This window comes from Solea senegalensis, linkage group LG3, assembly GCF_019176455.1.
Source record: "Solea senegalensis isolate Sse05_10M linkage group LG3, IFAPA_SoseM_1, whole genome shotgun sequence".
Lineage (NCBI taxonomy): Eukaryota > Metazoa > Chordata > Actinopteri > Pleuronectiformes > Soleidae > Solea > Solea senegalensis.
Window position 1 is genome coordinate 2,878,699 of NC_058023.1, and position 19,536 is coordinate 2,898,234.

Below are 19,536 nucleotides of genomic sequence, written 5' to 3' on the forward strand. Positions count from 1 at the left end.
CGCCCGAGTAAAAGTACAAGAATCTGACCTGAAGTCTTAAAGTATATGACTTTTATTGTACTTAAGTATTTCTTAACATTACATGAGAAATGTAATGTAATTGAATTTGAAGTGTTGAGTATTTATATTTGTTTATACTTCTCAGTCAGTGTTTTGTTTCCTGACCTCTCAACTCTCCATGCAGCTCCAGCTTCCAACTTGTGATATAAATGGAACGTACCATTAGGGCTCATTTTGACACCGTTGGTGTCGCCCTCTAGTGGCCAATCTGGAGTTCAGAGAATGGATTTTCACAAAAATAAAGCTCCACAAGCGCTTTGTAGATCCTCTCCACCAGGTTAATCCAGACCATTTGGTCCCTGTCACAAAGTTTTTTTTCATAATCTGGGTCTGAAACTCAGATTATATGACAGTGTGGTGATATCACCTGAGAGCTGTTTTCTCTCGCTTCATAAACCTCCTCCATCGCAGGAGCAATAAAACGACTGCTTCTCAAGGCCGTGTACACACCACTGGTCACCACCGGAGGGCAGCACTACCATTCTGTCACTACTCTGCTGTGAGTGCAGCAGCAGAGGGTTTGCTTCTTCACGTCCATCCATCATCCATCTGTGTCTCTGTGTCTCTGTGTCAAACACTCGTCAAGAGTCTGAATCTCACCTGGACGACTCCACTGTTTCACACACACACACACACACACACCAGTGAATGATAATGTTGATATTAAAGTGTTTGCCATTCTTTTTTACAACAGTGGTCACATGACTCACACATTTGGCCCGCGTGTTGACACGGAAAGACATAAAAGTCACAAGTAAATCACAAATATTGATTCACTGTCGCTTTTTGCACAATGCAAACACGATTCAAACACTGGAGAAGAATCATTTACCAGCAGACGTGGACGGAATCTGTCATCTGAACACAAGTTACAAATCTGTGCTGTTTTTGTTTGATTTGGCTTTTGTTATCTCGGCGTGGACGACACAGAGTGCGCGGGATTACGACAGAAAAGGTCATCGTGTAAAAATCCATGTGAGTGGAAAGTTTAGGGAAAGAGCAGCAGCAGCAGCAGATGCAGCAGCAGCAGCAGCAGCAGATGCAGCAGCAGCAGATGCAGCAGCAGCAGCAGCAGATGCAGCAGATGCAGCAGCAGCAGATGCAGCAGCAGCAGCAGCAGATGCAGCAGATGCAGCAGATGCAGCAGCAGATGCAGCAGATGCAGCAGCAGAGTCACACGTGCTAAATTATTCAAACCACAAACAATGGTCACGTCAAGCTGACACGGCCCCACAGTTTGAGGTTTTGTTTCCATGGGAACGAAACACAAGTGACGAGGCACAATGACACCATTTTCACAGGTGTCGAATATTTATTTGATCAAACTCGTGATGTTCACAGAGGATTTTGTAGAGATGAACTGAGTTGTTCTTTAGTGAGTGAAGCTGTTCTGTGCATGTTTTAACACATCTGTGGTGAGGGTGTGTACCTTCAAAATAAAGGCATTAGACCACATTAACCACATGACATCCTGTTACATGTTGATGTGTTGCAGGAAACCAGAATGACTCAGCCCGTGTAGAAGATTAAAGCTCTTAAACACTGTGCTTGACTGCCCATAAAGGAGTAAAGTGCAACATTCCATTACTTTAATTATCCGTAATTTCTCGTAATAAACTCCTGGGTCATATCGCCGAGCCTGAGAACAGCAGAGAGTAAACTGTGCTATAGTTATCATATTGAAGTGTTTTTATCTGTCTGTATGCACAATATTCTCCTAATATTATGATTTTATTCTCATAATTATACGACTTCATGACTAAAAGTAAAAGTCGCAATATCATGACTTTTTCCTCATAATATGACGCATTTTTTCTTGTAATGTTATGACTTTATTCTCACAAAATGACGACTTTATTCTCAAAATGTTACACCTTTGTGACTAAAGACTAAAATATTATGAAAAAAGTCATAACATTATGACATTTTTTAATATTACGAATGTTTCCTTGTAATATTATGACATAATTCTCAGAAGATTGAATATGTTTTACTTTTTAGTTGTAAAAAATGTGGACATGGGCCTTTGTTAAATAACTTTAATAAGTTTCTTAAATAACCGCTGACATCTTGCTCTTATTGTGAAAAGCGTTGGGCGGAAGTGTGAGCGCGGCTGCCGCTCGCGCAGCTCCGCGTCGCCGCTGCCGCCTCAGCTGCCGCCTCAGCCTCCAGTCAGAGCCGAGAATCAGTCGCCGCCGCAGCGAATGGAGGCGAACGCGTGGGAGCGACTTCTCCGCGGAATCTGCTCGCTTTTCAAACAGCTTTGACACGGACGGACGCCGCGTGGATGTTTCAGAACAGCTTTTAATCACGTGAAGGAACCACACTTTTTAAAGAAAACAAAGAAAACAGAGAACAATTAAGAGGGAAAATCGCATCGCGTCCTCCTGAGGAGAGGAGATCGTTCAAAAAAAGGGCGTGTGTGTGTGTGTGTGTGCGCGCGCGTGTGTGTGAGTGTGTTGATGTGTGTGTGTGCGGGGCGAAGGCAGTTTTTTTTTCTAAGAATTGAATGTGTTTAGTTGTTGTTTTTTGACACGAACACCGTCGAGGTTTCACGGACAGAGTCGAGGATGGGATGCACGCTGAGCACGGAGGACAAGGCGGCGGTGGAGCGCAGCAAAATGATCGACAGGAACCTGCGGGACGACGGAGAGAAGGCGGCCCGCGAGGTCAAGCTGCTGCTGCTCGGTGAGGACGCTGGTGGTCTGTGTCCCCGTGTGTCTCTGTGTCCCCGTGTGTGTGTCAGGGGACAGGAAACGTGTTGTTTGATGTGTGTGTGTTTGACAGTATTAGTCGACGTTAGGCGGTGTCAGTCGAAGAGTTTCAATTCCGCATCGTTAGCACACTCTGGAGCTAACTTGTTCAAACACACCGTTATCTCCACGCGTGGAGCTCGAACGCCATCAAAACCCGCACATTTATAACTACACACACACACACACGTTTCTAACCACGTGTATTTCCCTGTCTTTAGACCATTTTATGCACTAGATCTGATCAACAATGCCCCGTTTACCCTGTGTGTGCTCGTGAGCAGTGGAAACAGGTCTCTGTGGCTCTGAAGAGGTCCAGACCTGACCCAGAAGTTTGTGAAGTCCAGTTATTTAACAAACTTGTAGTTTTCTGTCTTTTTGAAAGCTTCGCAATCCACCACTCAAAGTATTAAAGAGTATTAAAGAGTATTTAAGAGCTTTAGCTGTAAGTAAGTGTGTTTGTGTCGCTGTAAAATCTCTATAAAATGAAAGAAAAATGCCGTAGACTGTGTATTTGAAACAAGGGCCTCGCTTGAACCGCACAGAGTGAGGTTCTTTGTAAATATGAAGCGGAAACTTTGACCCAAACGTGAACCGCGGCCTTCAGAGAGAGAGCGGTGCAGCGACGTGTCTTCTGTCTGTTGATGTTTGCAGCCTCAACTTTTTAGATTCCTCAAATTCTTCCACGCTGGACCCTCAACACCTTTGTTGGAAATCGTTTCAGTTGGATGGACAAGACTTGCCCAACAGTGACGGTCATTTAGTCAAGTGTAGGGTCACTAATGATGGCCCTGCTACTACACTGCCACGCAGCTGTTTGACGTTATATACACACGTGGAGGTCCAGACTTGTTCCTCTTTCAGATCCTCTTCATAAGAATCCATCAAACACATGTTTTCAGTGTATTATGTGCAGAAACACTGTTATCCTTGTAAACAGAGACCGTAGGTGGAAAACTTTTCCATCAGCCCTTCAGGTCGCTGGCTTTGGGAGATGTTGACATGCACACACACACACACACACACACACACACACCAGGACACAGTGTGAGTGTGAGGCCTGTATCAACAGCAGGCAAACACCTGACAGAACGTGGACACGTGCGTCGGCCCGAGCCGGATGAAACCGTTTCTTCAACAACTCCAGACGCACTCTGGTGTTTGTTAAAAAAACACTTTCACATTTCAAAAATAATATCTTCGAGAAGCGAGTCGCGTTGTGTTTGAACACGAACGCACATATTTTTCCTGTTAAAGGTAAACCACATTCCTCAGGTGCTCGGAGGCCAGACGGGGCACGTCGACTCGGAGCGAGCAAGTCGGGTCAAGTTTCTGCTATGTGCGTCTAAAGGGTGGAAGAGGACTTTTCGCCGTCCTTTGCTTTTGCACAGGCCCTGGAGCGTTTCTCCAAAGCTGTGCGCTCGGCCGCGTCGTCTGCCATTGCTGTGCGGTCTCTTCCTTGTGATAGCTCTTCAGGTTACTGCCTGAAGTGACCCACGGACGGGCTGAGATGCCAGGAGAAAGGAAATTAGGGCCCGTAAGATGAGAGCACGACCAGTGACTGAGGCATTAAATATGAAACAGCGAGGAGCCTTGAGTCCCTGAAAGAGTTGTTGATTCGCGAGAATTCTAGAGTCCGCTCGCCTTAAACGCGCCGTGGTTGGCAGGGCTGTGGAAGTGTGTTTGAGGGTCTTTTGTCTTCCTCTGCCAAACGTGTAAATAAAAAGAGCTGTCCGTGAGGTGACCATCTGCTTTTTAGAGCCAAATCACAGGCTTACGTGTGAGCGTGAAATCGTGGGACCACTGTAAGCGTCTTTAATTTGCATGAAAGCACCAGTGTGTGTGTGTGTGTCACGTTCAGACCTGCTGCTGCTGCTGCTGCTGGCACGCTCAGGTGAAACTGAACGTACTGTATCTCTCATTTAGCTCCACGTCTTTATTTGGCGCTCCTTTTATTATTTCGTCCCCTGGATCCAATTATCTCACTATTCATGTCGACGTGCTAAAATAGAAAACAATTTCCTCAGCCTAATTACTCTTTCTGTCGTCGCTGTGTCGGACCATCCTATTTAGAAGACTCAGCCTTTGTCACATCTCATCGTTCTCTTGAACCTGACGTGGACGTCAAGTCGTTTTGTGATATAGTTACGTTGTGTGTCTGTGTGTGTGTGTGTGTGTGTGTGTGTGTGTGTAGGAGACAATCGATCCATCGTCATGATTTTAGCGTGGTCATCTTCATGCTGCAGTCCTTGATGAGTGACTCATTCTCAAATCCCCGTCAAGGGAAAGATGAGGGGAGAAAAAGAGGAATTGAAACGTGTGTGAGCGGAACAACAACTCTCAAAGGAAAGATGAGAATGTAGTGGAAGTGGAATATGGATGAGAGAGAGGGGGAGAGAGAGAGAGAGAGGGAGAGAGAGGGGCAGGCCTGGATGGTGCTGGCGTCATGCTGCTAATGTGGCATCACTAATGTGGTTAGCACATGGTGCCAAACTTCATGAGGCCTCCCTCAGTCCTTGGAGCACGGTCCTCACAAAGCCTTCCTTTATTGACACCAACGTTATCGTCATGCTGTGGATTCGACCCAAAAGTCAGCACGAGGACGAGGTATGAGAATCAGCGGAGACGTGTTTTAAATCGGTGAATGGCAGAGAATTGGAAATCACTGGAATCAGATACCCATAATAATCCCTTTAAACCCAGAATATGGTGTAAATGCTTCGTTAAGCACATGCTGTAAAGAGAGAGGTTTGCCACCGCTGTCATGTGACCAGGACGTGGGTGAGGGCTGCAGGTGGTCTCCATGTATGTGGAGCTACCGTGAAAGTCCACACACTAAAGTGATACTGAGTCGGCCTCATCAATACCCCGATTATAAGACATGGCTTTTTCATAACCGACAGGAATATGAGCCAGAGGGAGTTCCAAGAAGGAAGAAAAAAAACCGCTCTGTAATCATTGAGAGGAAGAAGCATTCAACCTCTGGTTAGCTGGGATTTTCCTAAAATAGTTTGAACCGCTAGAAACAGAAAGCAGCTGCTCCAGTGGTTTGGACGGGGGTGGGCGTATCAAAGCAGAGGGGGTGTAACATGACTCTGCACGAGGAGCAAAGGTTAGGCCTGTGTTTCCACGAAATTCTTCAAGGTCTATATCTGTGTGTGTGTGTGTGTGTAAAATATCAGGGCAGCTCTGTGATCAGCAGAACACGTTTTTCTCCCAATGACCTCGTTAACCGTTCGATCACATCAGCGCTTTAATGGCCCCTTTGTCTATTTTTACTGTCCAAACAGTCAAAACATGAAAACGACCATTTTTTCCCCCAACGCAACACTCACCCTTCAAACACGTTAGCTCCGCCGTGACCTCACTCCTCGCTCCGTTTCACCTCGCCGTCCGTCTGCTTCTTGACTTTAATTTACTTTAATGGTACAAAAGATTTGAAAAATACAAACGTATGGATGTAGCCGCCGTCTAGAAGCCAGTGTAGAACTTCCCGAAGCATGTGTATCGTCTTGCGACGGCCATGAGGGGGCGCAACACCAGTCAACGAGTAAACTCCATCTCAGTTTAAGGCCTTCTTCAACTCAGTCTCATAGAGGGGCCCTCGGAGAATATTGTATCTAGAGCTGAAACGATTCATCGATTCATCGATTACTAAATTAATCGGCAACTGTTTTAATAATCGAATAATCGGTTTGAAGCTTTTTTATGATTAAAACAAGATTTCCGATCGTTTCAGCTTCTTAAATGTGAATCTTTTCTTCATCTTTTCAATCATTTTGTTTTTTGGACAAAACAAGACATTTGTCATCGTTTCCATTTTTTAAGGTTTTCTGATATTCTGAACACCAAACGATGAATCGAGAAGCGATTATGAAAATAATCGTTAGTTGCAGCTCTAATTGTATATGAGTGAAGGCGTTTCTTGAAACAATTCCGCGTTTTTACAGGAAACGAGCTTCTTCCCTGGCTCCACCCACTCATCTAAACGTGGTTTCAAAAACCATGTCGGTCGACAAACAAGGGAGTGACATCATCGGTCGTTATATCGGTCGTCGTTCCAGACGTCTCCACACACGGGAGCTGTGCTAATGTTAGACTGCGGTGTTCTGGACCTGAAGATGATAATGAACTTTAATGAACCTTCCACGCACCACATCAGCCACGTGTTGTCAGCAGAGAAGGAGCGACCATATCTCCACAAGTGCCCGGTGGAAATCAAGTGGGCCCCACTTGAACTTTTCCTGGCCCCTGGCCACCGGTGGGCCTCTGTTTTGTCGTCGTCGTCGTCGTGCCCCACGGGCTCTGACATGAGCCACGCCCTGATGAGATTCCAGGTGTCAAGAGACGCTGAACTGACACAACACGTTCTGAGTCATGTGTTTTACCGTATGTTGGTGAGTGTGAGGAACTTTCATGACACAGCTTTTATAGTCCGTGAGAAAAGATATTAGAATGTGACGCGTCGTCCTCTGACACATCAGCGGCGGCGATGATGATGATGATGATGATGATGATGATCACAATCTTCAGAGTTGCATACAGAAAGCACAGATGAGTCACATCACTAACCAAAAGATGTGGTTGTTTTGAACTCGACGAGCGCACAGTCTGAGTGGATTCCCGCGTGGCCCGCAGAGAGAAGGCGCCGTGCCAGAATGCAAAGTGTCTGTGGCATCGTGAAAATGGCCGAGGGGGGCAACTGTTCCAGCTCATCGGCCGAGCAGCCGATCCGACCCTCGGCGTGCGATTCCCACAGGGATTCAAACAGCTGAGTCTTTGGCCTTGTAGCGCGGGGAAGTGCCACTACACCATCACACACACACACATAGATCCCCCTGAGGGAGCGCCAGCACCCGAGTGATGACACTTAATTAATATAATGTGTCCTCAGGTGGATCACGTCCAATTATAATAGAAGGTGAATGCCATAACAGACTGTACTATCAGCATGCAGCTGTGGAAACATACAGTATATAACGCTGATTATGTATTATTATTATTATTATGTATCATTATTATTTATTCCTATTATCATGTGTTATTATTTTTATTAATAATCATTATTATTATTATTATTATTTTTACTATTATTAATAATAAGAATGAGTTAAGAAAGCACCACATATTCACATGAAGCTGACTTTAACGTGGCCATGATGACGTTAAAGTGGTGTCACGATGCGACAGGAAACCCGACACCATCCGCTGTGATGTTGATCCTGCCGTGAAGCGCTGCGTCCACCACTGGGACGTTGTTTTCCAGTGAAAAATGTCCTCTGAATTTACAGTACGTCGGAAGTGTGTCTGTATCCACAACAGCTGAAGCAGGTAGTGACTGTTGTGAGTGCTATTATGACACAACACAACACGGGCTCTGCGGAAAATTACATCTCAGTGTGCTGGTTCTTCTTTACGACCGCGACCAGCACGGGAACGGCACTGTGGCTTTCCATAAATATTTGCTGATTAATTTGGCGCTTGATTAATAATTGAACAGCCGTGAGTTTTTTTGTGTAAAAAAACTGCCATTATATGAAGGAGGGTCCAAAAGAAAGGAGTTTGACCGACCTGCCGTTAGGGCTGGGTGATATACTGGTAGTAATATAGATATCGTCATACCGGTATATTATATATCATTGTTATGTTGCCTTGCGAACGCTATCTAATAAAGCCGACTGCCATGTTCAGCTGCTCAGCCACGCCCCTTACATGTACGTAGCGTTGTCCCTCCCACGCTACGCTTCACAGCAGACATTTGAACAAAAACATGGCGGACACGGTGCAGGTGGCGAGCGAGCTGTTGGTGTCTGAGAAAAAGAATAATGGCGCTGTTATTAAATAAAAATGTGTACTTTTACTTCGATACATTTGGTTTTTAACCATCTTCGTTACTCGTTAATACAAAATAAAAGTTGAGCTGGCGACGTAATGCCTGTCGCTAGTTTTTAGCCGCACTGGCTGTTAGCCGCAGATTTCGGCTCCAAGTGGACTTGGCGACGGGGTCACGAGGTGAAAAGATAGCTGCAGTTTCGTGAAATGACTCCACTTCCTCTTTTGTCTGTGTCCGGAGGAAGTGATGTCCCCCCCCCCACACACACACACATGCACACACACACACACACTGGTCCAGTGGCAGCGTTACGTCAGTGGACCAATTGCCTCGCACATACGTCTCTGCTGATATGAGGACACTGAGTGCACATTAGTGGATCTAAATGGGAGTTTAGAATGTGTTTGATAGTGAGGACGTGACAGATGGCTGAGGAACAGGGTACAGAAGAAAAAGAAGCTCACGTCCATCCGAGTTGTTGCAAACGCAGAGAGGAGAGAGAGCAGCAGCGGCTGCATAATGCATGACGGACACACGGACACACACACACACACACACACACACACACACACCAGAAAGCCTTCTCAGGTGACTGTAGCCCCACACACACACACACACTAGAGATGTCCTGGACATAACAAGAGCCGTTGCCATGGCACCGCTGTGACGTTTACAAAGCAAATGCCGCGCCGACGCTCCCGGTTCCTCTCCCCTCGTCTTCATGCTCGTACTTTTACTGAATGAAAGCGTCGGTGGATCTCGTCAGCTGCTCCGGCGCTAAACGTCTTTCCACCTCTGAAGTCCAAGTGTGTTCATATGTGTACAGTTGTTTTGGTCGTTGACTAATCGGTTGATTTATGTTAAAATGCAGTCGCACAGATCGGCAGAGTTCCTTCTCGTGAAGTAAGAAATTTGGTAGATTTGTCACGAGTCGAACATTCTGTGAAATCTCTAAACATTAAACAGTAACGGCGCCGAGCGTCACAAACTGAAACAGTGACTCCATCGATTATTAATTAATAACTAAATGAACCGTCAACTATTTTGACAATCGATTCATCGGTTTGAGTGTTTTTAAGAGATTAATACAAGTTTTCAGATTTTTCATCTTGAATGTGAATATTTTCTTTGCTCCGTGAAACAAAGAAATGTGAAAAAAGTGAAAAGCTGTCTCAGTTTGAGAAACACGATGAGAAAATGATGGACAGATTAAGGGCTTATGAAAATAATGGTTAGTTGCAGCTCTAACGATGAGCAAACCTTTGCTAATCACAGTTTTAGGGCTGCAAACTCCTCTAAATCAGTCCACAAGCCGACATTATTCAATTCTATTGATTTCTTTGTTAAAATGGAGCAAAGAAACCAGAGAATATTCACATTTAAGAAGCTGAAAGGTCAGAAAACAATGAACCGTTGCAGCCTTACATAGTTTGAAATCATTCACACAAAGGTCTGGGGCGGTCTCCATGACTCAAGAGTCATGTGACCACAGTGTATTAGACCCCAAATTCCCTCGAGCTGAGGCCAAACCAGTTCAAAGACTCTTCACTTAACACACACACACACACACACTGAGTTGTGCTTTGATGAAGTGCTTTAATTTCCCGCAGGTTCTTCGCCGCGCGGTCTCGTTCTATCACTGCAGAGGCAACAGTTGCATTAACGTGAAATATTCACACTCCACTAAACTCCTCCCCCTCCTCCTTGTGTCTCCTGCAGGTGCCGGCGAGTCGGGGAAAAGTACAATCGTCAAGCAGATGAAGTGAGTTCATTTCCAGATGTTGGAATCGTGGAATCATCACTGAACAGCCGAAATCTCCCTCCTCCTCTTCCTCCTCTTCTTCTTCCAGGGGGGAACTGATAATGACTTCTCACATCAGATTAGGTGTAATAGCATCACACTGGATGTTATTTCACAAAGGGGGGGCGGGGCCCATCGCACTCCCCTTTAGGGGAATATTACGACTAACAGGTAGCATCTGTGATGCATAACACACACACACACAAACACGCACGCGCGCCAGAGGCAACACACTTTCATGAGTCTGCCTCTCATGTTACTGGGGGGTGGAGTTAGTTGAGACGTCGCTCTCCCTCAGAGCAGTTTATTTCATTTTAACAGATTTACACGCCGGTGTTTCCCCACTGCATTCACTGTTTCTGTAAATGAATGAATGAATGACTTAAGTAGTAAATGAAGTCTCAAACATTTCTACTTCTAACCTTATATTTTTACACTGTGTTGCCAAATCAGTGGTTACCAAACTAGGGGTTGGGACTCCCCGGTGGGTCGCAGGATGCAGAGAGTGGCTGAACCATTTCAAATTAATATGTTATAGCGATTATTTTGGTCATTTCTTTACATCGTTATTATCGTTTTAATTTGAAAAAGATGTGATATTTGTGCCGATGTCTGACAACTCTATTGTCAAATATAAGATTTGTATAGATGGAGATTCTTACAAAAGGTTAAATTAGATGTAAACAGACAGTGGATTGTGACGGAGCTGTAACAGCGTGATCACACAGGACAGTGAGGTGGATGAAAGGCGCTGGTGAACGGGTTCCATTGTTGCCGTGTTTCTGTAGACGTTGCAGTAAACGGGTCATTTCAGCTCATTCAGAGTTAAACTGTGGCATCTTTAAACGTGAGACGATCTCTTCTTCTACCTCCTCTTCCTCTTCCTGTTCCGTGCAGGATCATCCACGAGGCGGGTTACTCAGAAGAGGAGTGTAAGCAGTACAAGGCGGTCGTCTACAGCAACACCATCCAGTCCATCATCGCCATCATCCGAGCCATGGGTCGCCTCAAGATCGACTTCGGAGACGCCGCGCGAGCTGTGGGTGGCACAAACACACAAACACTGGACGCTCCGTGTGCGATTGACGACTGATGACTTGTGTTGGCTCCGCCCCCTTTTTTTCTGCCCGCCCCAGGATGATGCGAGGCAGCTGTTTGTGTTGGCGGGCTCGGCAGAGGAAGGCTTCATGACGGCGGAGCTCGCCGGCGTCATCAAGCGGCTCTGGAAGGACGGCGGCGTCCAGGCGTGCTTCAGCCGCTCACGCGAATATCAGCTCAACGACTCGGCGGCGTAGTGAGTCACACATGTCGCACACACACACGTCGCACACACACACGTCGCACACACACACACAAACACGTCGCATACACAACAAACGATTAATGGAGAAAATAATCGACAGATTAATTGATTATGAAAATAATCGTTAGTTGCAGCTGTACAGTATTACTTACATTTTACTCTTTTACTTTTTTGTTCACTTCAACAAACAAACCTGATGAATAACAAGTTTAATTTCTTGGGTTAAAAAAACGCCCTTAATCAAATAAAACACAGGACCTTTAAGGTCATAAAGGTCTTGGATCGAGCCCCGGAGCCGAACTCCAGGTTTGGCCCGGCGAGCGCCTTCTGTCTGTCTGTCTGTCTGTCTGTCTGTCTGTCTGTCTGGACTTTCAGACTGTCAATATTTGCCCTCCTCTGCCAAACAAGAGGAGCAGCGGCTGCAAAGAATATTGAATCTTTGACCTTCCGCCTCAGCGCAGGAACATTTGCTGAAAACATGCAAAGGAAATGACACATATACGGGGCTGGGCTGCGGGGGGGTGTTATTGTGTTATTGTGCAAGAGCCGTTGGCAGTGGAAAGCATCACACGGCAGCTCATGAGTTGAGTTGTTGGCAGAGAAGCCGTTTGCCTCGTTTTGTTGGCAAAGAACAAACATTGGAGTTGACGCACAGGCCGAGGGGAAACTGCACTCGGTGGCCATTTTCTAATTGGTTCCTCTAATCCTGCCGTCCAGGGGCTTTTCATGAATAAGAAAGTCTATTGTTAAGCCTTGTGCACTTTTCCTTTTTTGCCCCCCTTCACTTAATACCTTAGAAGACAAACAAAAGGGCTTGTTTGCTTGAAGGCCAGATTATTTCTGTTTGTCTGACAGACAGAAAACCTCAGTCGGTTCACTAATCTTTCTTTCTCCGATACACTCGTAACAGCCGTAAAGTCTTACTGAGAGAGAGAGAGAGAGAGAGATCAGTAACAGAAAGTTTAATCTGAATATTGTCTCGAGTTTTCCTCTCAACGCTTTGAAAAAGTCCCACAGTTGCACAATTGACGGCGGAACCTATTGTTTTCATCAATTTCTACGAGATACACGTAGAAAACATCCTCTTACATCAGAGTCACAAGGTTTAAATAACCCAGATACAGACTTTTTTATAATACAAGACTACGGCAAAGATGTCAAACCTTGAGGTGAAAACCAAACACACACCTCACTGAAAAGACTCGGATTTAAAGCCATGAAGCAACAGCTCTAACCACTCAGTCATTGTGCAATGGTGTCGTCTAACTTTAAAACAGGAGGGATTCTCCTTTTTACCACATGTACGGTGGCTGAGTTCTCGTCACGTCTGCACTTACGTAAAAGCGATAACAAGGATAATTAACATGTCCTTGAAGAAAGCACCAGGAGTGGATGGTTGATTTTGTCAGTCAACACACTTGACCTGGATTCCTCTCACCCCATCATTTTCTTCCATCCTTTCCTTCCCCCTCTTTTCCCCTCCTCATGTCCTCTCCTCTGTGCCCTTCTCTCAGCTACTTGAACGATCTGGACAGGATATCCCAGGCCACCTACATCCCAACCCAGCAGGACGTCCTGAGGACCCGAGTGAAGACCACGGGCATCGTGGAGACACACTTCACGTTCAAGGACCTGCACTTCAAGTGAGGACGTCCTCAGTGTAACACAGTGGTTTAATGAGGTTTCCTTCCTGTTTCTGACTCATCAGAGATTCTCTTTGCACGCGTGCAGCTCTATGTTGTGACACAGTGGTGAAGTGGTGAAGGCGGTGACGTCACCATGGACCACGGTGTTGTTTTTAAACTCCAGTAGCTTTTGTGTTGATGAAAAACAGAGTCGGTGGTTCCAGCTTTTGTTTATGCAAATCCACACAGCGGCTGTTGTGTGAACATTTGTTAGGTAAACCAGCAGATTCAAATTCAGATTCTTAGCTGTAACTGCTGAGTCGCTTACTCTGTGCACGGGAACTTAAAGAGATTCAAACCCAGGTTTTGTGGTTTATGTCGCAATATTGGTCAAAACTAAAACCCCTTTAGTCCAACACGTCCTGGAAATATGGGAAACATGTGAAGTTCTGCAATAACCACAGGTTATTGTAAGTGTTCAGTCTGACCCGCCCTTGAGCAATGGCACAGTCCTGGTTCTCGTAAACCTGGAGTGGAGTGGTGCTCGCCACCCGCAGGCCAGGGGCCATATCGGTTAGAAAACTAGATTTGATCATTGTCGTTCTCAAGAGCTGAACATTATCGGTAAAATACTGGAGAATAAAAACCAATATAACTCAAGCAAAGGTCGGACTGTGTCTCCATGGGTGACTTGAGTACTACTCATAGATCCTAGTTCAGGATCTGCTGTGGCATGAAAAAAAGGGAAGGTAATAAAGTCCATCAACACCAATGTGAGCTCGATAAATCTCCTCTTCTCTCTCTTTGCCGTCACCTTGGCCTGAGGTCCCCACATGACTGCGGTGGACCCTAGTGGTTATAAAAAGGATATTCTTCTAGTGTCTTCTTACAGAGTATACTCACATCATTATCATCTTTACAAGTGTTTCTTTCTTGAAAATGTTCTCAGCTTCAAAGAAAACACAGAAGTTGTGTTGTTAGTCGTTTCTGGTCAACGAGACCCGATCAGCTGTGGCGTCTCATTACGTTTGCCTTTGGCTTCCTTAAACACTGCTTGTCTTGTCTTGTCTTGTCTTGTATGTGCAGTTCATAAGTTTAAAACTGCATCATTTCAGCTGAATTCAGGTCCATAATCTCAACTCCCTGAAGCAGAGAAGTCTGGAAAGTGCACCACCAATAAATAACCTTTGTCACCGCGTTTTGACGACAGTAAATGTTCCTTTTGTCTTCGCCCAGAATGTTTGATGTTGGCGGTCAGCGGTCCGAGAGGAAGAAGTGGATCCATTGCTTTGAAGGCGTGACCGCGATCATCTTCTGCGTGGCGCTCAGTGACTACGACCTGGTGCTGGCCGAGGACGAGGAGATGGTGAGTGGTGCTCACGGCGGCTTCGCCCGTGTGAGGAACAGCGACCGCTTAGGACTTTTCTCCACTTTTCTCCACAGAACCGAATGCACGAGAGTATGAAGCTGTTCGACAGCATCTGCAACAACAAGTGGTTCACGGACACCTCCATCATCCTCTTCCTCAACAAGAAGGACCTGTTTGAGGAGAAGATCAAGAAGAGTCCTCTCACCATCTGTTACCCGGAATACGCCGGTGAGGCGCGCGGCGCGGTTGTTTTTTTACAAAAAAATGTCAAATGATAAAATGTCTAAAAATGTCCGTCCCAGGCTCCAACACGTACGAGGAAGCCGCCGCCTACATCCAGTGTCAGTTTGAGGACCTCAACAAGAGGAAGGACACCAAGGAGATTTACACCCACTTCACCTGCGCCACAGACACCAAGAATGTGCAGTTTGTCTTTGACGCGGTCACCGACGTCATCATCAAGAACAACCTGAAAGACTGTGGTCTCTTCTGAGGACGGACAAGAAGACCAGCCCTTTTTTTTCTTGGTAAGGAACCCATGCACTGGTCTGTGAGATGTGATTATGGATCCACTAGAAACGGTTAGTGCGCCGCCCTGGAGGTGATACAGACGCAAAGTGTTGCGAGACTTTACTTAAAAAGTAGCACGCGCGCTTTACTAAAGTGCATGTGTGACAATAAGTCTGTCTGTCTGTCTGTCTGTCTGTCTCCTCCTCCTTTAATGTTTTCCTTGTCTTGTGTCCACAGGCAGTGGAGCCAGCTTGTTGTGCATCTTTGGTGGGGAAGAGGATCAGTCACGGACCAGTGCTGTACTATACGCCACTTTTAACAGCTTTATTTATGTTTTTATTATGATGTCTCGGAACATTTTGAAGTAGCCTTACAAAGATCTGAGTAGAATGTTTGTTTCACATTTTGTTTGTTTTTCATTTAAATTTTCTTTCTCTCTCTGGTTTTTTTTTTGGCTGTTCCTTCTGCCGCTATCTCTGGAAAAGGAAACTTTGCAATTGGTGGAATTTCTTCTTCTTTTCTTCCTTACCTACAATGAAAAGGGAAGAAAAGAGGCACAACTCTGAGTCCAGTTTGTTGGTACTTGTGCCTTCGCATGCCTTTTTACTGCGGTCGTCGTGCTGATGCTTGTTCTGTTGCCTGCTGAGTTGTTCTGAACGTAAAGACGTTAACTGTTTTCATACGTCAGTGTCCCCGCTATCTTCTGTGTGCACACCACTGAGCTGTTGAGAGGAGGAACATCTCCCTCTGGTCTCCATGGTGACCACCGTGTAGCCTCCACAGTCCACTACCCCACCCCACCCACTATGACAGTGGACGGCCTTGCTGGCCGCTCACACAGTACAATACTGAGATGTATATTGTTACGATCACCCCGCACAATGTGGGGCTCTGGTTTTTAAACGGTGTATAAAATATCCATTCTTCACTAACCGTTCAGAAAGCGGTTAGCGACGGCACTGAGCTCATAATACGCTCATTTGTGAAAAGTACAAAGACCCGAGTTGGCACATTTTACTGTATATTATTATGTATTTGGAGGCGTCGACGGCAGCGAGGAGGGAAATACTGAACCGAGAGAAAAAAAGTCTCTGTAGATAAAAATGAGGTCGGAATTGTTTTCGCCGTTCACTCGCAGCTCGTGAAGCGTTTCACTTCAGAGTTGATGATCCACGAAGAGCGTGATGGAAATAAAGGTCAAGGGAAAATTGGTCTCTGATTATTATTATTATTATTATTATTATTATTATCGTTCTTGTTGTTGTTATTATTTTTTAGATCAGCACCACTTTGCCAAGAACATTGGTGATAAATCTGGTTCCCGATCTGTTCCTATAAAGAAAAACTGCCACAAATATCAATGTATGTGTTATGAGGATCTTTGTCGACTCATCGCCCTTATTTTGCTAATAAAAAAACAAGTGCAAACATATGCAGTGGCTGTATCCTTTGGCACAGAGTAACAGAACAGCTATTTTACTCTAATGAAATCAATAGCCCCATTACTGAGCGGTGTTATGAATACAAGTGTCATACAACTGTCCCATGCTCCCCTAATGGATTCATTTATCACACTAACAATGTGCTAATGATCACTGTGTGTCTGCTCTAAGTCGCACATGTCACACAGTCTGCACTTTACCAGGTGCCGCGGTCAGACGCCGAGGCCGAGAACGACGAGTGCTGTTCTGCATTTTTGTCATGAACCCAGACCCGGGGGCAATTAGAGCCGTGTTGTCAGCTCTCCATCACATTTATATTCCTGCGTGGCCTTTAATGCGGCGTTAGCAGCTCATCGCTAAGCCTTGTTCAAATGAAAATCCATCATGCATGAGCAACACGGCCACAAGGTTGATGTGTGTGTGTGTGTGTGTGTGTGTCGTGATACATAGGAAGTGACTTAACCCCGTTTTCCTACGTTGTTCACGTCTGTGACGTGTCTGTTGTCACATGATCAATGTTACACGTTTGTCACCCTAACGGAATTTGCATTGAGCATTGAACGTGACTAGTGATGACTCACTTCCTGTGTAGTCCACATCCTTTACCCATCATTCACAGTGTCGTTAATGACCACCTGCATATTAGAAATCCACTCACTACTCAGTGTTTGTCTCCACCGACCCCTCGAGGGACGGGTCACTAGCCTTTCTACTAGGTTATGGAGTTCACCAGCTAGTCAACTTGACTTGTGTGTCCAAGTGTCGAAATATCTAACAAAGGAAAAGAAACTAAGCTCAAACAATATGAGCTAGCTAGCTGCTAAACCACGTTCTTCTAAATGTGGAGCCACAGTTTACATGTAGTCAATTTTTTATTGACAAATTGACAAACACAGAGAACGAGGATCACACTAGCTGTTTACATTCAACCTCATATTAATTTAACAGTGGGTAGCATCATTTTCCCCTTGATGCTACAATAGCACCAGGTGTTGGTGGACTGGAAAGAGCATGTAGCACATGTGCTAACGTCAGTTGGATAACCAGACACCAGAGGATCTGTGGTAAGACATTAACACATTTATTTATTAATTATTGATTGTATTTTCTATCTATAAGCTATCTTTGCTGCTGCTAGCTGTTTTAGCTTATTGTTTGCTAAGGCCATAAATGTTTCTGTGACCTTTACCTGTTGTTTTTTTTTTTTGTTTAAATATATTTAAAACCCAGTGACACAAATGACAACACTGCAACACAAAACAAACTTTGGTTTGGTGTGTAACGCGCTAACTCACGCTAACCACCATGAGCTAAGTAAATGATAGCGTGGCAGAACAGGTGTTGAGCAACAGGATGTGAGTTTTACTTTGTAAGAGGAAGATATAAGGAAGGAAGTCTGAGCCGCCTTTATTTTGTCACAAAAAGGAAGTCCTCCTGTCTGGCCCAGCATCAATAATCAATAACATCCTCAAAGACACAGCAACTGTTTTCACTGTTGCTCAAACTTAAGACTCACAAAACAAGTGCAAACATTTATTTAAGTGCAAACATGAATGTTTAGAAAAGGCTCTGAATGTTTCTTGGGCTCATTTCGAACGTTGGACGAAAACAATCCTTTATATCGGCGGTGCCGCCGTGTTTGTAGAAGCTCCTGAATTATCATCACATTTGGCAGAATTATTTGTAGTCAGGGAGTTGCTGAGTTTGATGAGTGGCGTCAGTGTCATGGAATCATTGTTAGCATTGGATTACTCACATTTACTCAGACACAACATTTCCATCACTGGTTATACGTCCTCTGAGGTCCCTGGATGTCCTCAGACACCAGGGACCTCCGTGTGGAGCGACTCTTCATTTACTTTGTCTTTTAGGCGTTTTACTCTGAAAATAATGGTTTGGCCTGAGAGATTTTGAATGAATATCAAAATATAATTGCCATTATTTTGACTATTGTAATTGCCTCTGATTCACGATATCAGAGGGAATGGTCATTTTTAATCATTTTCCTTTGAGTGACATGTTTAAACTGATTTACTGTGTGTTCTTCAGTGTGTAGAATGTGACGTGTTAAGATCAGGACAATTTGGATTTAATTGGATTTAATCCCCTCTGGTGGTTTGCATGTGTCCGCACAGCGTCCTCGTACTCTGATAACTGGTTAGGTTTATTTACATCATACCCACCTTCAGCTGCCACAGGGGTGAAGTCAAAGTGTGTGTGTGTGTGTGTGTGTGTGTGTGTGGTGGGAAGGATGGGGGGAGTGCATATGTTTAAAAATGAGAGGAGGAGAAGACGATGGAGTGAACAGGAGGGCGGCCATGATGTATCAGAGCAAACTCAACAGTGTGACACTGTTGAGTTTGCACTTGGCAGCAAGTGAAGAGAGAGGAGGAGGAGGAGGAAGAGGAGGAGGAAGGTGTAAAAAGACGCGGAACAATGGAGACGTTTTCCTCTTTTTCCACTGTCTCTCCATAGCTGTGTTTACTGTCTGCTCTCTCCTCGATCACTTTCTGTGGGGACAGCAGAGATAAGACGAGCTTATCAGCGCCGCTGCCGTGTCGCAGCAGGACACATTTTTCCACTGGATGCATGAGTGGTCGTCGCGGTCACGTGTCTGGAAGTCTTTTCCTGGCGTGATACATGCGTGACACACGCGGGATTATTTTTACTCACATTTAGCCACACTTCTCTGCCAGCATGAGAAGTCACTGTTGTTTACATGATGTTTTTAAATAGTTATCTTCACACACACACACACACACCCTCACTAAATGGTGCAAACAAGCTAGCAAAACAATTCATAGTTGTTTGGACAGTCACGGACACAAATTGTCCACTGA

At 45.1% G+C, this 19,536-nt stretch overlaps 1 protein-coding gene across 1 annotated transcript; it reads left to right on the top strand.

The window, feature by feature from the left end:
* The first annotated feature begins 2,221 nt into the window (after positions 1 to 2,221).
* On the top strand, positions 2,222 to 16,686 carry gnai1 (guanine nucleotide binding protein (G protein), alpha inhibiting activity polypeptide 1). The gene is made up of 9 exons (XM_044021693.1): positions 2,222 to 2,748; positions 10,366 to 10,408; positions 11,345 to 11,486; positions 11,584 to 11,741; positions 13,265 to 13,393; positions 14,612 to 14,741; positions 14,819 to 14,972; positions 15,047 to 15,271; positions 15,492 to 16,686. The coding sequence occupies exons 1-8, from the start codon at positions 2,631 to 2,633 to the stop codon at positions 15,235 to 15,237; spliced, it is 1,065 nt and encodes a 354-aa protein (XP_043877628.1). The 5' UTR covers positions 2,222 to 2,630; the 3' UTR covers positions 15,238 to 15,271; positions 15,492 to 16,686.
* The last annotated feature ends 2,850 nt before the right edge of the window (positions 16,687 to 19,536 follow it).

What these genes read in the sequence shown, in the direction of transcription:
- gnai1 (XM_044021693.1), top strand. Translation starts at nt 2,631, where the DNA reads ATGGGATGCACGCTGAGCACGGAGGACAAGGCGGCGGTGGAGCGCAGC. An exon ending in GGTCAAGCTGCTGCTGCTCG is followed by an intron (nt 2,749 to 10,365) that starts GTGAGGACGCTG and finishes TGTCTCCTGCAG; the next exon opens with GTGCCGGCGAGTCGGGGAAA. An exon ending in ACAATCGTCAAGCAGATGAA is followed by an intron (nt 10,409 to 11,344) that starts GTGAGTTCATTT and finishes TGTTCCGTGCAG; the next exon opens with GATCATCCACGAGGCGGGTT.